This window comes from Accipiter gentilis, chromosome 7, assembly GCF_929443795.1.
Source record: "Accipiter gentilis chromosome 7, bAccGen1.1, whole genome shotgun sequence".
NCBI lineage: Eukaryota > Metazoa > Chordata > Aves > Accipitriformes > Accipitridae > Astur > Astur gentilis.
Genome location: NC_064886.1, coordinates 23,515,229 through 23,533,715, shown reverse-complemented (window position 1 = coordinate 23,533,715; position 18,487 = coordinate 23,515,229). Strand labels below are relative to the sequence as shown.

At 46.0% G+C, this 18,487-nt stretch overlaps 1 protein-coding gene across 2 annotated transcripts in view; it reads left to right on the top strand.

Moving 5' to 3' along the window:
• Window positions 1–18,487, top strand: part of GNAO1 (G protein subunit alpha o1) — a 146,768-nt gene that overhangs the window by 40,065 nt on the left and 88,216 nt on the right. For both annotated transcript variants that reach the window (XM_049804385.1, XM_049804386.1), the window contains exon 3: window positions 10,889–11,030. In XM_049804385.1, coding sequence (XP_049660342.1) covers window positions 10,889–11,030 — 142 coding nt within the window. The remainder of the gene's footprint in view (window positions 1–10,888; window positions 11,031–18,487) is intronic.

Sequence of the window (18,487 nt, the reverse complement as noted above, 5' to 3'; positions counted from 1 at the left end):
TACCGTATCTGCCACGTTTCAGCTCAAAGTCTTCAGCTTGGAAAGCCTCAACGCAGCGAGCAGACCTGAGCAGCCAGGCTGCAAGAGTTCAGACCTATGGCCAGGCGTTACTGAACACAGGGGCCCGAAGCAAGCTTCCACTACCTCCTGCTTGGAGAGGGCTCTACCTCTGTTCCATCCAAGTCGTGTTTCAGCTGTAGGCAAGACTTCCGTGAGGCCCCAGTAGGTACAGACAGCAGAAGCTTTGCAGCCCCACTGCAAGAAATATCACAGTTAGGCAGGCAAGGTTTGGTTTTATGCTGCCTGCAGCAGCAGGAGCAACAGAGGCCGAACTGCTGTTTCTCTGCCTAGGACTTTTATCACATCTACACCAGACCTCCCCATTTTGTTAGCAAAATTTTCCATCGATGGAGGATCCACTGCAGTCTTCAGGGATTTTTTCCCAGCAGCCAGATACTCTCCCTTGGACTGTGATCTGTGGGGTGTGGTACTTGATTATATCCTCTAACGGAAAGGCAGCACATTGCAGAACTGGGAACACCATGACTCAAAGATCTCTGAGCTGAGATTAGTGGAGGCTAATGTCAGCTTGGCAGCACACCCAGGGGCTTGGGGCAAGCACACTGCTCGGAGATGGAGCCCCTAAGCTGTAATCATGCCAGGGAAGATGGACAGGACACGAGGAATGGCATAATCGCTCTTTCCAGAGTTGATTCCTTCTCAGCTTAACATGTTAAAACATCAAAAGTACTGAAAAAAACCCCATCTGCTACCAGAGCTAATCAAACACATCAATTATTGCTTCAGAAAGACAGTTGCTGCTAGATTTGATATCCCAAAAAAGCAAAGCTGCTTTAAAGCATCTTTTTATTTTAGTTGAGTGTTTTCATGACAGCACACGATTCCTAATGAGCGCTACTACAGCTAGGACACACAGAAAAATACGTCAACTGTGCAAAGATCATCTCTAGAGACAGGGGAATTAACTCTGAATCCCAATGGATTTCAGTAGGATGGGGGACTTTGGAACCTGGGTTTGTCACATGAGGGCTAGGAACCAGGTACATCCTACCAAATCTTGTTTTGATACACTGAGAGAGTCATGCACTGACCCTTAATATCTGGGTAAAATACACAAGGTTGCTCTATTCTTATTGTGGGATTTGGTGGTGGTACTTGATTGTGAGGATGAAATGCACAGGGTGATGAAGAGGCAGTGTATGTCCCTTGTTTCCTCTATTGTCCACAGAATATTTGCTTACGGAGAGCAACATCTGAAAAGGTTTTGAAAGGCAGAGTCACCTTCCAGCTGTCAAAACACTTCAGATGAGGCAGATGGGAAACCAAAAATATTATTTAGGTTTGGGCAGTAAAACTGACATTGAACCCATTTGCCTCATTTTTCAGGCTTTGATGATAGTTAATGACAGCTTACAGAAGTTGTAAGTGATCTAAAAAAGCCATAAAAAGCTGCTTTGTGTCCTTGTTCAGGGGATGAATTTAACAAAACCATTACAGGGCTTTAAAACACTGTTTTGACTTTCTAGAACCAGCTGTGGGATGATCCAGCTGCAGTTGGATCTCCCTTGCATCTAAGAGAACATTTAAGAGGATTAATCCCAATAATTTTAATTCAACAAAATGACCTTATGTAACATTACCAAGGAATTAATGAGAATTCTCTCATGTGGGTCATCACTGGCCCGGTGGATTTTTTTTCCCCGAGGGATCTCATTGGTCTCAGGCAGAGCGTGGACAAAGTAGATTGACTATGTAGCACATTGCATGGGATCAGAAGATAAGTCACTCGGAGCAGGAACCCTTTTTCCTTCACTGAATTATTATTTGGGAACGCACAAAGAAGAATGCAGCTGTCAGCCTCCACTGGTGCTATTTGAAACCCTTTTGGCTCCGAGGCTTTTTCCACAGAAAAATGCAATCTCATCTAATGCAAATGCTGCTGCAGGAATCTGTGTAGTCCAGCTGTCTTTTTTTAATCGAAAAAAATCCTGATCTAATTGTTTTTGACTGTGTTTCTTTGCTGTTCTTACTGAGCCGAGCAGGATGCATATTAAAGCTAATTAGGTGCATGTAGGGTATTCAATATTTGATCTTAATATTAAAGGCCCCAGGAGAGGGCACGTTATCAAAGTTACACAACTGCAAATTTTAGTAAAACCGAACTATGCCGGTGGCCTGACATCTTATAAAACGCGAGCCTGTGCCGCTCCCTGCTTGGGATGGGATGTGGGAGTCTGGGGCAGCCTCTGCCTCCGTCCCTGCTTGTGCCTTTTGCTTCCCATCTGGGCAGATTTGGCTTTTGGGAGCGTAAGAAACTGCTTTGGGGCAGCAAGAATGAGGGTCTATTGTATTGCTTCTGTATCAGCAAGTGTGATGGATTTTTTTTTCCCCCTGACTGTACCTCTACCCCAGCATCCCCTATCTCTGTGCTTTAGGGGAAGGGTCTGAGGTTTGGTTTTGGTACTGAGCCAGCACTCGAGGTTGGGTCCTCAGCGTGTGTGTATCAGTGTACCTCCACCAGCCAGCATGCAGCCTGACCTTTGTAGGAACCAGTGGCTCCCTATAAATGAGGAGCTCATTTATATTTTCATTAGCACTTGGGAGCAGCGTAGGGCGTTCAGCTACTGGGACTCCTCTGGACACCAGTGACCAGTGGTCTCCGCAGGAAAAAAACTATTATTAGGGTGTCTCAGGTGGGTAAAACCATTGGTACGGTTGATTCTGTGCACAGTTAGGCTTGGTGTGGGTAAGATTTATTCTCATGGGTAAGCCATGGGATGCTTCATTTTCCTGACTGTGTGGTGTTAAATTTCAAAGGATGACTATGTCCCTATGGAGGTTGGGTGGAGTACTAGCACAGTAGCTGGCTTTGCTCCGCCTGCTCCACCTTGCCTTCTTTTGAAATATCTCTACTGTTGTCTTTCATTTATCAACAGTAATTAATTACTTTCAGAATGCAGTAGACTCTTTATGCTCTTAAACTTGTTTTACACACACACTTAAAAACAGAGTATTTCACTCCACTGCTTCCTGTTAGAAAATGTAAATGCTGAAACAGTCCTCACAGAGCCAAGATGGGAAGGGTCGTCGGTGCATCCCAAATGCAGAGTACAAAACCTGAGCCAAGCCTCCAGTCCAATGAAGGACACATGGCAGGGAACTGAGCAAGCAGTCCAGGAAATCACCTCTCCTCCTAACTACAGCCTGCTACCAAAGTGGGGATCACCCCTCAAGACAGCCCAAAGCCAAAATTAAGCATTGATGTAGAACTCAATTAAAAAATAATAATAATTAAGAAAAGACTAAGAGCTGCTTCCAAAAAGCCACAGGACTACAGGGACACAGCACCACATTGGGAGTTTTCTTTAGTGCACTTGTTTCTGGTTTTCATCGGTATTAAACTGGAAATGAAGAGTATTCTGCATATATTTATGTATGCATATATATACCTGAAAACAAGCTGAAACCAAAGGTTTTGGGGAAGATGCAGTATCTGGCCCCTACATGTATAGGAGCTAATCATCGTTAGCTCAATAGCTGCTCATCTACAGGCAAAAATAAGATGGTAGCAACATCCATTCTGAGTAGACATGAGAGAGTTTCTTATACCACCATTTTCTAGCCTTCTGACCAGCAGTTAAGGAGCAGAAGCACATGCCTAGCTTTAACTAGACCTCATGAAGGCATCAGACTTACTTACAGGCATTGATATTAGGCACAAATTTAGCTGCCTTAGAAGAGCAAGAATTCTTCTGCCCTGTAGAGGTCCATGAAACTTTTGCAATTGATTTGAATAAGCTCGACCATTTCCAGGGCCATAGATTTTGGCAACATTTCAATCGCCTGATGGATTTGCTTATTTTTTAACATGAACCAGCTGATTAGAATAATGTCTTTGCATGCAAGAAATACTTTGGTGGTAAGAATTCAGTTTTGAGTGACCCAAAGGTATTTCCTCCAGAAAGATTTTCCCCGGCTGGGAGTCTATCAGAGGGCTCCATCAGTATTTCTTGGACTGGTGTTAAAAATCCAGGTTGAAAAAATTACGCTGTTTAAAATGAGCTCCATTTGCATTTTTTAGATGACCCTGACTAAGGAAGCTGTTTTTCTTTTCAAAAAAGCAGGCATGTAGGCAAACAGTCATCTTATCTCCATCTCGGAGAATTTCTTGCGGGAATAGGATGTACAACGTGTCATTCAAGCACAGCCGGAGGGGAAGAAGAATGAGAGTTTTGAGAGATTTGCACCCTGTCACGGAGGTCTGAACTGTGCCTTTGCAGTCTTTGAAACACAAGGTCATGGGCATCTGCGTTGATTTAGTTTAACATAATCCAGGAGGTTTTAATCGCATTTCAGGCTATTAAATGAGAAGAGAATCACTGGAATTTAGCTTCATAACTCCCCTGTAAACAAACTTTTTAACCTCATATCAAGATAAAAATAAATTTTAAAAGTAGCTGATTACCTCTAGCAGGAGATTTTCCATCAACATTTGATCAACCCCTTCCTTTCCCTACATATTAAAGTCAGATTTTTGCATTATTATTTTTCCCCATTTGCAAACAAAGCTTACAGAGTTTTCTTCACAATTAGGGTTTTTTTCTCTTGACTCAAGCTGTGCCCAGCCTCACCAGAATAACCTGCTTGATTCTGGTATGAAACAGAAAAGATTATTTTTGTAAGAAGAGGGGAAGAAGGGAGGAAAAAAAAAAATCAGAAAAGTTTGCTGAGCAAAAATAGATTCGTATGTGTGTTTGTTCCAAAATTCTTCATGTAAAATCTGCCTTGGATCAGTCTATACCCTAAACATATACATATGAATGGGGCTTTCAACAGCCCGAGCAAAAAATGCGTCGGTGGGCAAACGCTCAGTTGTCCCTTTCACGCCACCTCCCTTCTGCTATGGCCCCAGTATCTCCTGCAGTTGCAAGCAGCACTTTAGACCCTGTAGCATCTCACGCTCTTTGCATTGGCTGCCCACGTTGTCCATGTGGACTTCGGGAGCTCCTCACACAAAGCACTTGGGAGACCTGTGCTTCCCTGCCCTGGGAGGAAATGCTGCAGAGGAGCACACAACCATCCAGGCTGAAGCGGAGCTGCGGGTGCGACGCAGGGTACCACTGCCAGTCAAAACCAGTCCTAAAGCCCTGGGGGGTGAAAGCCATCGCTGTGGCACAAGGCTCTGTACGAAAGCTGTGCAATGACCTCCAAGTACCTTAATTTGTCCAGATGAAGGTGAGGAGCGAGGACTGCTCTTATAGGAACCGGACCATTCATTTGCAAGGTACTTGCTTGCAATACGCTTTGAGCGTAATAACCTCCTGGTGATTTCTCGCCTGGCTTTATTCAAGCAAATCACTGTGATTTTAGGGATGTGCATCGATATGGGGAAACTTCATTCAGCTGGAAACATCTTGCTGATTGAAAGTAAATCACCTTAGGTAAAACAGAAACAGTATGGGATTTATTTTCTCTGATAGGCAATTGGAAGTCTCTACGTATGTCTTTTACAGTGATGCAGACAGTTTGAAGCCACACAAAGTTCCCTGAATTTAGCAGGAAACATTCCAGAGGCATTGGCTCGAGCTTTTGGAGTGATGACAAAGTGCAGGAGATGAGGCAGGGCTGTGCCAGTGATAAAAGGAGAACCTGCATGCAGAGCTGTGAAAGGGATGGAGGATACCGAGCGCTGGAAGGAAGAGGGGCACAAGGGGTGTCCACAACAGGCTCCAATGCTGAGCGCTGCCATCTCTCTCCCTCTGGCACAAGAAGGGCAAGTTTTGTAAGATTAAATGTCTTCAGACCATCTGTGTTTAAGGAACTTCTTACCACATACTTACAGGCTCTGCTGGCGCCATCTCAGAAAGACAAACACTTCTCCTTGAGAGCTCTTGGAGGGTAGGTGAGGTACCAGAAGACGGGGAAAAAATGTAAACATGGTGTCTATCTCTAAATATAGAGGGAGAAAAGAGGAGTAAGAATTATAGACCAGTCAACTTCTAGAAGCTTTCAATAGAATTGAACTATCAATCAAACAATTTGCAAGCACCTAAGAGATAAAAAGGGAGATGAGTGACATCCAGCATGGATTATACAAAAATGAGGCATGTTAAACTAATCTCATTTGATTTCTCGGCCGAAGTAGGAGAGAAGTAGTTGGTGCCATATCTAGATTTTGGGAAGGGTTTGACACAGTCCCACTTAACTTTCATAAAGTGACCTGGAAAAACAGTCTAGCTAAAACTACTTCAGATCTTACACCAAAATGGATGAGTAGCACACCTCACTCCCAAAGAATACAGTTACTGGTGGCTCATGGTCAGAGCAGAGGACTCTCTCATCCAGGACTCTGCAGGGGTCTGGGTCGATTTCCTTCAAAATTTTCATCATTGAAAAATGGATAAAAATACATAATTATACCTGGTAGTGACGTGGAACTGGGAGAGGTACTTCAGCACATTGGAGGATAAACTTCACAGCTTAAAATGATCTTGGCAGGTTAGAGAAATGAGGACTGGGTCGCGTCTGGGGCACTGTGCCTCAAGACAGAGGAGGACCCAGTTGGAGAAGGTGTAGGGAAGAGTCATTGCATTCGCTAAACCTGGCTTAGGTTGGAAGGGCTGGAAGGAAAGTGCCAGGATAGCTTTCCCAGGAGGTTTTCAGGATAGATGGACAAGTATTCCTCCCAGGAGTGACCGAGGCAAACTGGCTCCTTGCTTGGATCAGCCCAGACTGAGATCGAGCCCTGCTGTGCTAGAGCTGTTGTGTGCTTTGTTCAAAGCTGCCATTTCACAACCACTGGGGCAGTGCGTGTCAGCAGGGACATACGGCAAAATTATCTTTGGCTTTGCCTTTTTAATACATTCGTTTTGTAGTGAAAGGCTGAAGGCATGTAAGTGCTTTGCTGAACGGAAGCCAAAGCAAGCTGCCACGCAGAATGCACCCCCTGTTTCCAAGTATTTCATTTATTTTGTAATTAAGCAATAATCATTGAAGCACTGGGCACTTCTTCAGGATTAATGACTTGTCAGGGGATGGCAGAAGATCTGATTTGCAGTGGAACCATTTTCCCTAGCAAATACCTGCCTGTTAATGCCATTCTAAAATGAGTATGACAACGTAACATGCAAACGTATGGGTTTTGCTGTTAGCAGCTGAGGGATAGGGAACAGGCATTAATAGGTAGTTAGACAATCTGGTTGCTTCAGTTGTCTCTCACCATTCCATTCGGAGCACGGTGTTTCATTAGTCACTTGGTGAATGAAATGGCTTTTTAATTGCTCAGAATTGCTTTGAAAAATTACAGCATTGTCTCCCCCCTCCACAGCCCCCGAGGATCCTCTTAAATCCCTTTTCTTCCTTGGCCTTGGAGAGAACCGGGTCTGGTGTGGCAAAGAGGAACCTGCCTGCAGCAGTTTCCTTTGTATTTCAGACACAGGAAAAAAGACAAGCCATTTAGAAAACAGAGGATTCACATTTTTGCTGCTGAAAACCCTCTGTTCCCATTAATTTTCGGGTTGCTTAAGGAGTAGCCCACCCTGCCTGAACCTTTAAAGATTTCCCAGTCTTGAAGCACTGCTCACTTCTATTAGTTCCTACACAGTGTGCATTTTTAATGGTCACAGCTCACTACAGTATCCAAACCCCACTGCTTCTTGTGTCCTGCGGCACACAAGCTGGCTCAAGCCATCCCCCATAACAATATACCTCCCAAGAGGGCTGTTGGAGCTTTAGATGTCCTCTAGGCCGTAAAGCACAATAGCAGGCAAGAAGAAAGGTGTATCTCAGACAGGTGAGCGGCAGCACCAACATTTCCAAAGGACTATGGAAAAAGCTGCCACGGGAGTTCAGCCATCAGATTGCCAAGGCAAGCAAGAGGAGAAATATTTGCTAAAAGCATATAGGACAATAAACCAGTTCACGGTGTCCTAGCAGGCTTTGGAACGGCACTAGTCAGTGGGGATTTGCTCGCTCAAATATTAGGTAATGTGCTAACTGCGTGATTGATTAATCCGTAGGTACTTCCTACTGCAAAACTTCAATACTGGCATCTGCAGTGCTGCTTTCAGTTGCCGTGGCTGCCTTCCCGGAGAGATTTCACAGAAGAACAATTGGGGTGTTTTTTCCCCACGTTCTTTTCTGCCCCCTTTAAAAGTAACGCTTTTATGTCTGTGCTTTGAACAGTGTCAGTGTGTTGCCCAGTCAGCAGTATGTTCACTGAGGGATCCCAGAGCCACTCTCCATTGCTTAATTCTGCCCCTTCAGCACAAGGAGTTCTGCTACTTGATAGGGAGCTTACTGGCTTAGAATATTTAGAAACACTGAGTATTTAGAAGTGAAAATGTCAGGCCACAACTTCATGGCGCAAGGCCAGAGACGGTTTAAACTCTGAAGAAGACCAAAGCTCACCTCTTTCCCTACACAGCTGTTCAGCCCTCTGTTTGCCATATCAAGTCCCTAGCTGATGCCTGTCAGTGAAAGGCAGAAACAAAGCCAGCCCGAGGTGAGGGCACCGCTCTGATCTCCACCAGCACGGTCAACAGCTGGACCAAACAAATTTCAGCTGCATCCTCTTTGCGGTCCTTACGCTGCCCCTCGTGCCCATCCTCTTCTTGCCCCTTTCTTATCCCCCTCTTATGTTTCCTTCTCCTAGTTGCCCCCAGACCAACATTTAGTCCCCCCTGCCCCAAAATCCAACCCCGGGCCAACCAACCAGAAAGAATGAATTATTTCTGGTGACACTTTTGCTAACCACCTGCCTGCCTGCCTCCTTCCCACAGGACCCCTGCTCTGCCGAGCTTCTCGCTGTCATGCTCATAGCTGGGAGGAACTGGTGCTGTACAGTCTCCCTTGAATTCAAACAGGATGGATGGAGATCCTTGTGCTTTGTGCTAGCCGTAACTCTTCAGGTTTGACTGCAACTTTTGACAAAGAACACATTTCCCAGAAGTTCAGCAACTTGTCTGAGTAACAGTAAATGATCCATGAGATCCAGTGCCAACACACATGGCTCTGCTGGCCCTCCTCCTTCCCCGTTACTCAACTGTTGCTACTCCAACCCTTGGCGCAAGCACTGGATTCGCACAAAAGAAAAGCTACAGAGTATGAGGTCTGCTATTGCCCATAACTCTTCATCATAACCAAAACTAGCTACAGCAAAAATTTTGACAAATTGCGAGGTCTGGATTAACTAAGTCAGAAAGGTTTTCATCCACCCTTGCTCTTCTCAGCCTAGGTGAGACAAACCAGCAGCCCCTCGTGGTGTTTCTAGCACGCCAGCCCCATTCCCCCTTCCTGGAGCTGGGGTGCCCGAGCAGGGGGCTCTGCCCAGTTCCTCGGATCAGTAGCTTAAAGATTTCCTGAAAACCAATTAATTTGAACTACTTCCTGTCTTGGGCTGTCTTTGCTTGTAGTCCTATTTTTCCAGGACTTGGAGGGTGTTGGAGCAGCTCCTCCCAGGAGCTCAGTTCTTCACTGATGAGTGAGCGAAGGTTGGTGATGGGGAGGGCAGAGTCGGCTGCTTGTGTTAGAAAACTTTTCTGTGAGCTTCACATCATGGGAAGTAGATCTGTGTCTTTGTCAGCATGTTTCTATCGGCCTTGTTCTTCATGTAGTCATCTGTTAATAATACGGGGCTGGCATCCAGCCCCGTTCTCCATTGCCATCGCAGCAATATATCTATTGCAAGCTCACTGTGATCCCCGCTAGCACTCCCTCTCCCCGGGGGCAAGCCAGCACTGGTTGGGACCTTGGTTTGTGCGTATCTGATTTAGAAAAAAAAGGAAACAAAAATCCTGTTATAGACAGGATGCTAGTTTTTATCAGTCACCAGGTCTGTTACTGAAGGACTCTGTTGTCCAGTGAGATCTGAGGATGAGCAAGCAAGGACTTCATTTCAGCTAAGCGGATCATCCTCTCTGCCAATATTTAAGAGACAGGATCATAACTTATGTCTTCACTGGGAAGAATTATTGTCAAACACAATTAGCTCTGCAAATCCCAGCTGTTTTCTAGACACACCCAGACTTAGTTCTTGAGTTACTTAGAGATGAAGAAATTATAGGGGTCAGTCTTCTGACCTGAGCAAGGGACTGCAAGAACTCGCTCCATCAAATAGTTCCTTTTGCAGAGTTTAATAGAGACTAATGCACAGAGCATCCAGCACACAGAGCTGATAGGACTGTGGATCTCATTCCCATGTTGCTTCGGGAAGGGATAACGTAACATGCCTTGAGGCGCAAAAAACCCAACGCTGTTTTGAAAGGAGAGGGAAGGAGGGAGGATGTGTGAAGGGTTGTAAATACTTTAAGTGCTACACAACTAAGTCAATTCCCCTATCCATGCCTGTGTCCCCATGCTTACAGGGGTACTCTGACTCTGGTTGCTTTTGTAAGGCACCCCAAGAGTTACTATGAAAAGGACGAGACAAGAACTAGGGTTTTCTATCACTTGTTTCAGTGGTTAAGATCTGATCTGATGGTCATTGTAAGCATTGAACATATTTCCATAGACCTTGACAGGAAAGGTAATGTAGGACCTGGAAACCTCCCCTCTGTGACCGGTAAGCAGCATGCAAACACGAGGCTCTCCAGGCTCGGGGGTTTGCGGTTCAGTTGGGAGGGAGGTACCACATGCGCCAACCCTGCACAAAACCTCCTTGAGAGAGAGCAAAAGGGATGCTAATTCCAGGCACTGGGCTCAGACACACTACTGGTGAACAACCAGAATGGTTTAAAAAGAAATGCTGACTAAATTAAATGAATCAAGCTAGCAGATGTGCTCTTCAAAAGAGCACAGCTCTCTTTGAAATGTCTCCCCCATTGAAATTACATTCTCAAGAGGTTTTTGTCCTTTGCATTTTCTTCAGGATCATCCATGAGGATGGCTTCTCTGGAGAAGACGTGAAGCAGTACAAGCCAGTGGTCTACAGCAACACTATACAGTCACTGGCAGCTATTGTACGTGCCATGGATACCTTGGGTATCGAATACGGTGATAAGGAACGACGGGTAAGTTAAAATCACCACTGCTTGGGTACAGAGAGCTGAGCACCTGGAGGCTCCAGAGCACAAACGGGAGACATTTGCACAATCTGAATACCTTGGAGAGAAAAGGAGGGAGGAGGGAAGATTTACATCACCATTGTATGCCTATAGCACGTGCAGTTCGTGCAACAGAGTCATAGGCACAATTGCATACGACATGCCATTTGTACACCTACGCTAGGAAGTGTAGCCCTGGGGACCTCTGTGTCACAACAGCCTCAGTCTCATGCCCTGGCACTAGCCAGGCCAGTACAAAAAAAGTTCTATTATCTAGGGACAGCCTAGACAGAGGTACTGACAGACTTGGGGAAACAGTGAGAACGTGTGTCATGTCTACTGTGCATGTGCTGGATACACAGGCTGCAATGAGAAATGTCTTGGGGAGAAGTCTTGCTGCTGTTGAAATCCCTTCCACCAGCCTGCTAATATAGGAAAGCTTTTAGGATCAACTTGACTTTTGCAGGGGCTTGACTGGCTTTTACTCACACATCCCCCATTCAAGTGAGCCCAAACAGCAATTTCACTTGCCACAAGAGGATGTATTACTTCAGTGAGGTTCGTATGGACAAGGTCTTAGGCAGCAGCATTAGCACGTGTCTTATCAGAATTACTATGTGATGTCTGGCAGCCTTCTCATGCCACACACCTAGGCCAGCCTGTCCTTTTACAGTTGCTACTCTGTTGGTACTTTAACCAGCTCCCTATTTTTAAACAGTGGCTCCTCTGTGAGGTGCCCCTGCCAGCCTCTGCCTTTCCTTTTTGCATTTCTGGCTCAGACCAAACCCACATGGAGCAAGTCAGAGCCCTAGAGAAGTAAAGACCACCCTTTTTGCATGGTCCCATCCCAGAGAAGGTAAAACTACTTGGTTTCACTGGAAATAAAATAATTTCAGATTAAAGACCTGGTAAGGGCAAAGTCCTACATGCCACTGAGTTTATCATTACTATTTTTAGGTACCTATCAAATGGCAGATGTACAACATACCCCAAACTCCTTATTATCACCCTGAGGGGTGATAATAAAAGCATTCACTAGAAAGGATGCCAAAATCCTGCTGTGGTATTACTGTATGAAGAGGTACCTTATTTCTCCCAGCCACAAAGGGGTATTTTGATTTCTTTGCATGTAGGGATTTTTCCCACAGGAACTCTATATCCTGGAGACATTTCCATCCTAAACATAGAGATGATACCGTAATGGAGTTCTTGTGAGCTTGCCGAGAACTGATGCTGATGGCTTTCGAACTGAATACATTAATCTGTTGATTACTTGGTGACTCAGCTCTCAGCTAGGCAACGTATCTTGTCTCAGCTAAAAACCTATGCCCAGGAAAACAGAAACAAATCTTTCTCCTTGTCTGATAAATAGTCTGTGGCAGACAGATTTAACATGTAAATTTATTTTTTTTAATGCTTGAAGTCCTAATTCAAGGAGGGGAATTCAGCACTGCTTTAGTGCCAGGCTTGGCAAAGTACAGGATGTGGAGGGGGAGAGCTGTTACCAGAACTGCCAGGAATGAGAGATGGGAGTACTGGGCTGCACAAAACGTCATGTCCGTTCATATTCCTATGGAAAAGATTCCAAATGTTCCCAGGATCATATGATAACTCAGGCGGGAAAGGAACTCAGGTGGCGTCTAGCCCAATCTCATGCTCAAGCAAGGTTGGCTCTGAGGTTGCTCAAGGCTTTATCCAGTCGGGTCCCAAATCCTCCAAGGATGGAGGCTGCACAGCCTCTGTGGGCAACCCGGTCCACTGCTGTACTGTCCTCATGATGAAAAGGTTTCTCCTTATGTCTAGTGTGAACCACTCTTGTTTCAAGTTATGCTTTATGGCAGTAGGGATCCTGAGTTATGCCTTGCAAAGTAAAAAGCAAGTTAGATTAAGTTCTCCCCAGCCTAGTTTCCCCTAAGGTATGTAGTCCTGGAGGAATTATTCCTGTCTTATAATGGTGTCATGCTGACTGTGTACAGACAAGATTGCAACAAGCCAGTATGAACCAAACAACAGTCTGGGAGGTCTGATTCAGAGTATCTTCTCCCTTTGTAGATGGGAGTAATATTCCTTCATCCAGCAGAAGACAAAAGGGAAAGAAACCTAGTCTCTCAGGCCATGGTCCTCCACTTGCTCTTTTCTCTTAGTCAACCTCCACAGAAAGTTGCTGGTATTAGTATGAAATAGTATTTATTTTAATCTTACAGAGAAGCGTGTGGCTTCTGCTCCCCCTCTTTTGTTATTAATGCACAGCTGCTATAAAGAGAGGCCATTAAACAGGCGATTTGTTGAGTATTATGCTACATGGTTCATCCCTTTTCAAGCAAAGCTTTTCTATTTTAAAAGTCATTCCTCAGCCAAGGGTTTCCAATGCAAATCTTTTAGTGGGGGATTTTCCCCTACTCATCACTTAAGCCCCCAAGAGAAGAGAGGTCGGGAAGGGGAGATTGGGCTGTGGCAGCTCGAGCCTGATTCAGCAGCAGGGAAGGAGGGGGCACGGACCCAGGACAGGACAGGTTTTCCCCAGGGCCTGCTTGGATATTCCAGATTCCCCCACCCCCACTTCATGGGAGATGCATCTGCCCCTGTACCCCATCCAAATGTCACCCTGACAATGTTAAGAGCAAAAAAAACCTCTCCCCTACTTAATAAATGCAAATGAGATGATTTGTGCTTTTGTTACCGAGGTAAAATAACCAAATCCTCTCACACTGTTCTCGTTTTTCTTCTGCCCATAATTATACCTCCAGTATTTAGTCTAGTAGAAGCAAAAGGCTGGGGGAAGAGTCCAGACTAAACCCCTTAGTTTTTGTCAGTCAAAGCAAGATTAATGCAGGAAATGTGAGCTGAAAAGACAAAATAAATCACAAAAAGCAGATGCTCCAGGTCTCGCTGACCCTCTCTGCTGATAAGGACTTGTCCCCAGGTTAAGAACAAAAGAGTCTACGTGTAAGATTTCAGTTTTATACGTGCTCCTTGTTCAGGTGAGCGGGTTTGCTTGTAGCTGTGCCTGGCTTACTAAAGGTTCATGGTCTGCGGGCAGCACCTAGGTCCCTGTCTCGTACCCTTCAGAGCAGGGAGGCAGGAGCACATCCTGCTAGCTCATGGCCCGTTATCACCACGCACAGCCTGGAACGTCAGTCTGAAACTCCAGAAAAGCTGTGCAAGTGCAAAGTCACAAATCCTTTACGTGTTGCAAGAGGACAGGTGAAAAAGGAGCAGTCAGTGAGGAGAGAGGAGCCGGCTGCGGGAGAGGAGCAGCATCTGTGGCTGTTCCTCATCTCCAGGGCCATCGCTGCCCTAGGTCTGGATCCCTGACTAGCCGAGACAAAGGGGTTACGTGAAGGAAGAGGGGCAGAGGCTTGCTCTCACCTGGCTACTCAAGACCCTCCAGCTGGCCCGTAGGGCACTACTCAGCCCTTACCTTTATAATCAGATTAACAGGCAGGAAGGGGTCGGGCCGTAACACGTAGACTCTGGATTAAACAGTTCTCTAAAGTGCAAATGTATTAATAAAGCAAGCTCCTCACTGATTCCCTTTCGGTGTAGCCAGGCGGAGCAAATGGGAATGGAGATTTAAAGCCAGGAATCTAGAAGTCAGTACAAGCGTTTGGATCTGATCAAGCAGGAAGAGCAGGGAAGTGATGGATTTTCCTCTCTCCATTTGAAGAGCCAGTTCTGAAATCCGCCTTCAGAAGTTTCAACCAGAAGAAGTGTAAAGTCTCTTCCTCGGTGGGTCAATGCTGGCTTCAGAAGCCGCTTGGAAATGCAGCACCTACAATCCCATTCGGGCAAAATGCCAGAGCTGCAGGCAGGCTGGGGGCATCTGGGGGTGTCCACAGCTCAGAGTGGTCCTGGGCAGCAATGAGCCTGCCTAGGCAAGCACACCACCCTGTGCAGGCTGGTATGAAAACAGCTGTACAGGGTGTTCCTATTAGCATAAACCAGACAGAAACAGGCTGAAATTGTTTGGAAATTACTCAACAGAGAATCCCAATATCAGTTGCGTGGCTCAGATACAAGTGTCTGAGGTGGCAGGGTCACAGTCCAGCACTTGGGGTCCAAGAGGTGGCAGGCGGTGACCTTTAAATTGGGCTTTTTTCCCAGTGGGAGTCTGGAAATGTCTGTGCTTCAACTATGAAAGGGAAAACTAAAAAGCTGCTAAAGTGTTAAAAAACTTCAATAGGCAATTTTTTCCTTTCAGGCTTTGTAGCAAAATGTGTCTGTCCCGACCTTATGCTGTATACAGCGTGAAACTCCTGAACTATGAGCTAAACAAAGATGTACCTGGAACATTTTAAAATACTGGCTAGTAATATTAAAAAAAAATCTGTTTAGTGTAATTGAACAGCCCACCCGAGGCGGCTGGCAAAGGGGGCCACGTGCATTGGAGCTGCGTCTCAACCTGCGTCTGAAGAGCCGGGTGCATGCGGAAACCCCGTGCCTCCCGCCCCGTCCCCTCTGCACGTGCCAAAGGCAGTGGCAGGACCAGGGACGCAGCCGCCGTCACCTGCTGCCTTCCAGTCGCTGGAAAGGAGCAGTGTGTGGGAGCAGCTCTCTTTCCTAAGACCTGCTCCTGCGTAACTGGCTTTTTCTACTTGTCAGCTCAAGTTATTTGTGGATTTTACTTCATTTCAGGCAGCTATCTGTTTAGACCAGCTGGCTCCTACTGCGTGTCCCTAACCCAAGCTCTCTGAGAAATGCAAAAAAGCTGCTAATAACTTTGGGCAGGGCAGGCGAGGTTAATCAGGCACCGCTGTGCTGGTAGGAAGCCTCCATTTGCTGCCTGGTAGCTAATGGGGTGATCTGGGGGACAGACGCAGGATTCCTGGGTTTCTGCCACTGCAGTGAGGATACAGCCAACCCTTGCTGGTCTGTTGTAAGTGATGGAACTTCACCACAGTGAAGTGTAACTTAGGGCTGCTTTGTAGAGGAGCAGGGTGGAGTGGGAGAAAAGGGAAAATGGAATAAGGGGGGCATTAGCCACCCCGGTTTTGCCTGGTGTCAGCATTTGACTGGATGTCCAGCTGCAGCTGAAGTCTGCTTGCTTGCTGCATGCAATAGCCACAGCATGCATATAATCGTTCCTGCTCTACTGGGTCTGCTGGGTTCATCACTGTAGCAGTGCCGGACAAATACTTCAGCCTGCCCTTCGCTAAGGTGTAAAGATCTGTCACTCTTTTCCATTAAAACCAAAGCCATGTTTCTCACACACCTCCCTTTTCGTCCCTCCACGAGGTGCATTTCAGTTACCATCATTCATGTTTCTGAGCGGTGGAGACAAAGAAAGGGCAGGGCATTTCTTGAGAGGTAGGAAACATAAAACAGAAAGGAAAGCACTTGTTATTTTCTAGGCCTGCCTTGTTGCCGGGGAGATGGTTGGCTCATTCAAGAAAGGCTTGTGGTTGCTGGTTGAGATGGCAAATGTATGGGGAATCATTGCTGCGAAATGAGGGTGCAGGGGAAAGGGGGAGACAGCAAAGAACAAGGGAAAGCCCAGAGTAAGCTCTGCCTGCGTGGTCATGGTGCACGACCCACAAGCCCTGCTGTGCCAGTTCTGGAGCGTCTCTAACCAAAAGCTGTGCCTTCCGCATCCCGCTAATGTATTTTTCTCCTTTAGAAATCTCTTGAGTCCCTGAAAACACAAAATCTTCCTCTAATAAATGATCATAGTAAAGTAACAGCAGAGCATGAAGACAGTTTGTGATAGCCCTTTGTGCCAACCAAAAGAGCCTGAAACAGTCTACTTCCATGCCTTTACTCTACCTCTTAGGGAGAGTCAAACTCACTCATTGTCAGGGGAGATCCCAGCCAAGTCAGCTGAGACCCGTGGCCGGACCCGGGAGACCTTGCTTTGCTGCAGCAGCACAACTTGGCTTTGTGCTCCTGCAAAGCTGAAGTCGTAGTCATTGTCAGTAACGTACAATGATCTTCATATAGCAAAAAACATCACCCCAGAACTGGTGTCTGGTTCGCTGTAGTCATGCTACTAATAAAGATAGCGTGTAGAAGGGAGACAAAATAAGCTTGTGTCATGGCTATAAACACATCATGACTTGCTCTTGCAGACGGAATTTGGCCTAAAAGAGCCATCCAATTAAATAAGCAGGTTGTAGGGTTGGAGGTTGCCAAGTCTTCATGTAGAATTTTACTTAGGCTAAGTTCATCAATCTGTCCTCCTTTCCAACCTGGGTAATTACAATAGAAAATTGGCAATTCATTTAGGGCTAAAATGTGACCTTAGCTCTGGCACCACACAGATTACAGCTATTTATAGGGCAGCAGTAGTGATGATGAACAACAGTAGTGATGATGAACAACAGTCAGAATCCCAGTCTTCTGCAAATGTGTCACTGTGCTTGTGAGCAGGAAGAAATCCTGAGTTTGGGAGGGAGGGAGATGATACTGGCTCTGAGGAAAAGGGGAGGGATGGGGACACAAATAGAAGTAGCCTAGAAAATGTAATAGCAGTGGAAACAGCTGGGTGCTCTAGGCAAGCGACTGAATTGCACGGATACTACTGCACCCAGAGACTATATCAGCTAACCTTTCTTCCAGCAGAAGACTATCAATCACTGACAGAGCTCTAAAAACCCAAACTTCTCCAGGGTGGTCCAACATACCCAGTTTTAGTTAAAATTCCTAAAGAATGAAAAAAGACCATGTGAAATGGAGCTGAAAGGAGGCGGGGAGAGTGGGCGGCAGTCGCGTAGCAAGTTGGAAACACGTGTCATGTGGAAGACTGCTCTCTGGAAGGTGCCACCTTGCTGAGCGGTTGATGTGCCAGCGTGATGTTTTTCACATTGGTCCTGCTTCAGGATGATATCTATGGTGTTGGCATGGCAACGCTTTAATCCTCACTCAAAAGTAAACACTGGGTCTGCTTTTCGGGTTCTCCTGGATGCCGTGGGCTGGTGGTGAATGGGCAGCAGTCAGGGGATGGGGTGGGATAGAAGTTCACCTGGTCTTCCAGTCCCTCTGCGCAGTCAGAAACCTGTTCCTAAGAAACACATTTCTATGGAAAAAAATATTTTGATGCACATCAGCATCCTTTCTAAGTGAGCCAGATGAGAGTAAGTGATGCAGTCACACCTTAAAATGCCACTCAGATCTGCTTCTTTGGTGAGCGCTTGGCATCAGCCAGGCACTGTAGATTGGTGACACTTGCCATCCATGCTGCCTTCCCAGTTCTGAGTTTAGCTTTTGTCATGGTTTAACCCCAGCTAGCCACTAAGCCAAAACCAGGACAGCTTTATAGCTAACCGTCTTATAAAACCACTGACCAGTACAAATGCCATCAATTAAAATTGGCCTTTTAATTTTCTTTTGAAGAAAAACAGCAGAGGAAAAGAGATCTCTCAGGGGATCATTGATAAGAGAGAGACCACAGTCATCTTGCTCCAACTCCAAGCTCCGGATTGAATCTA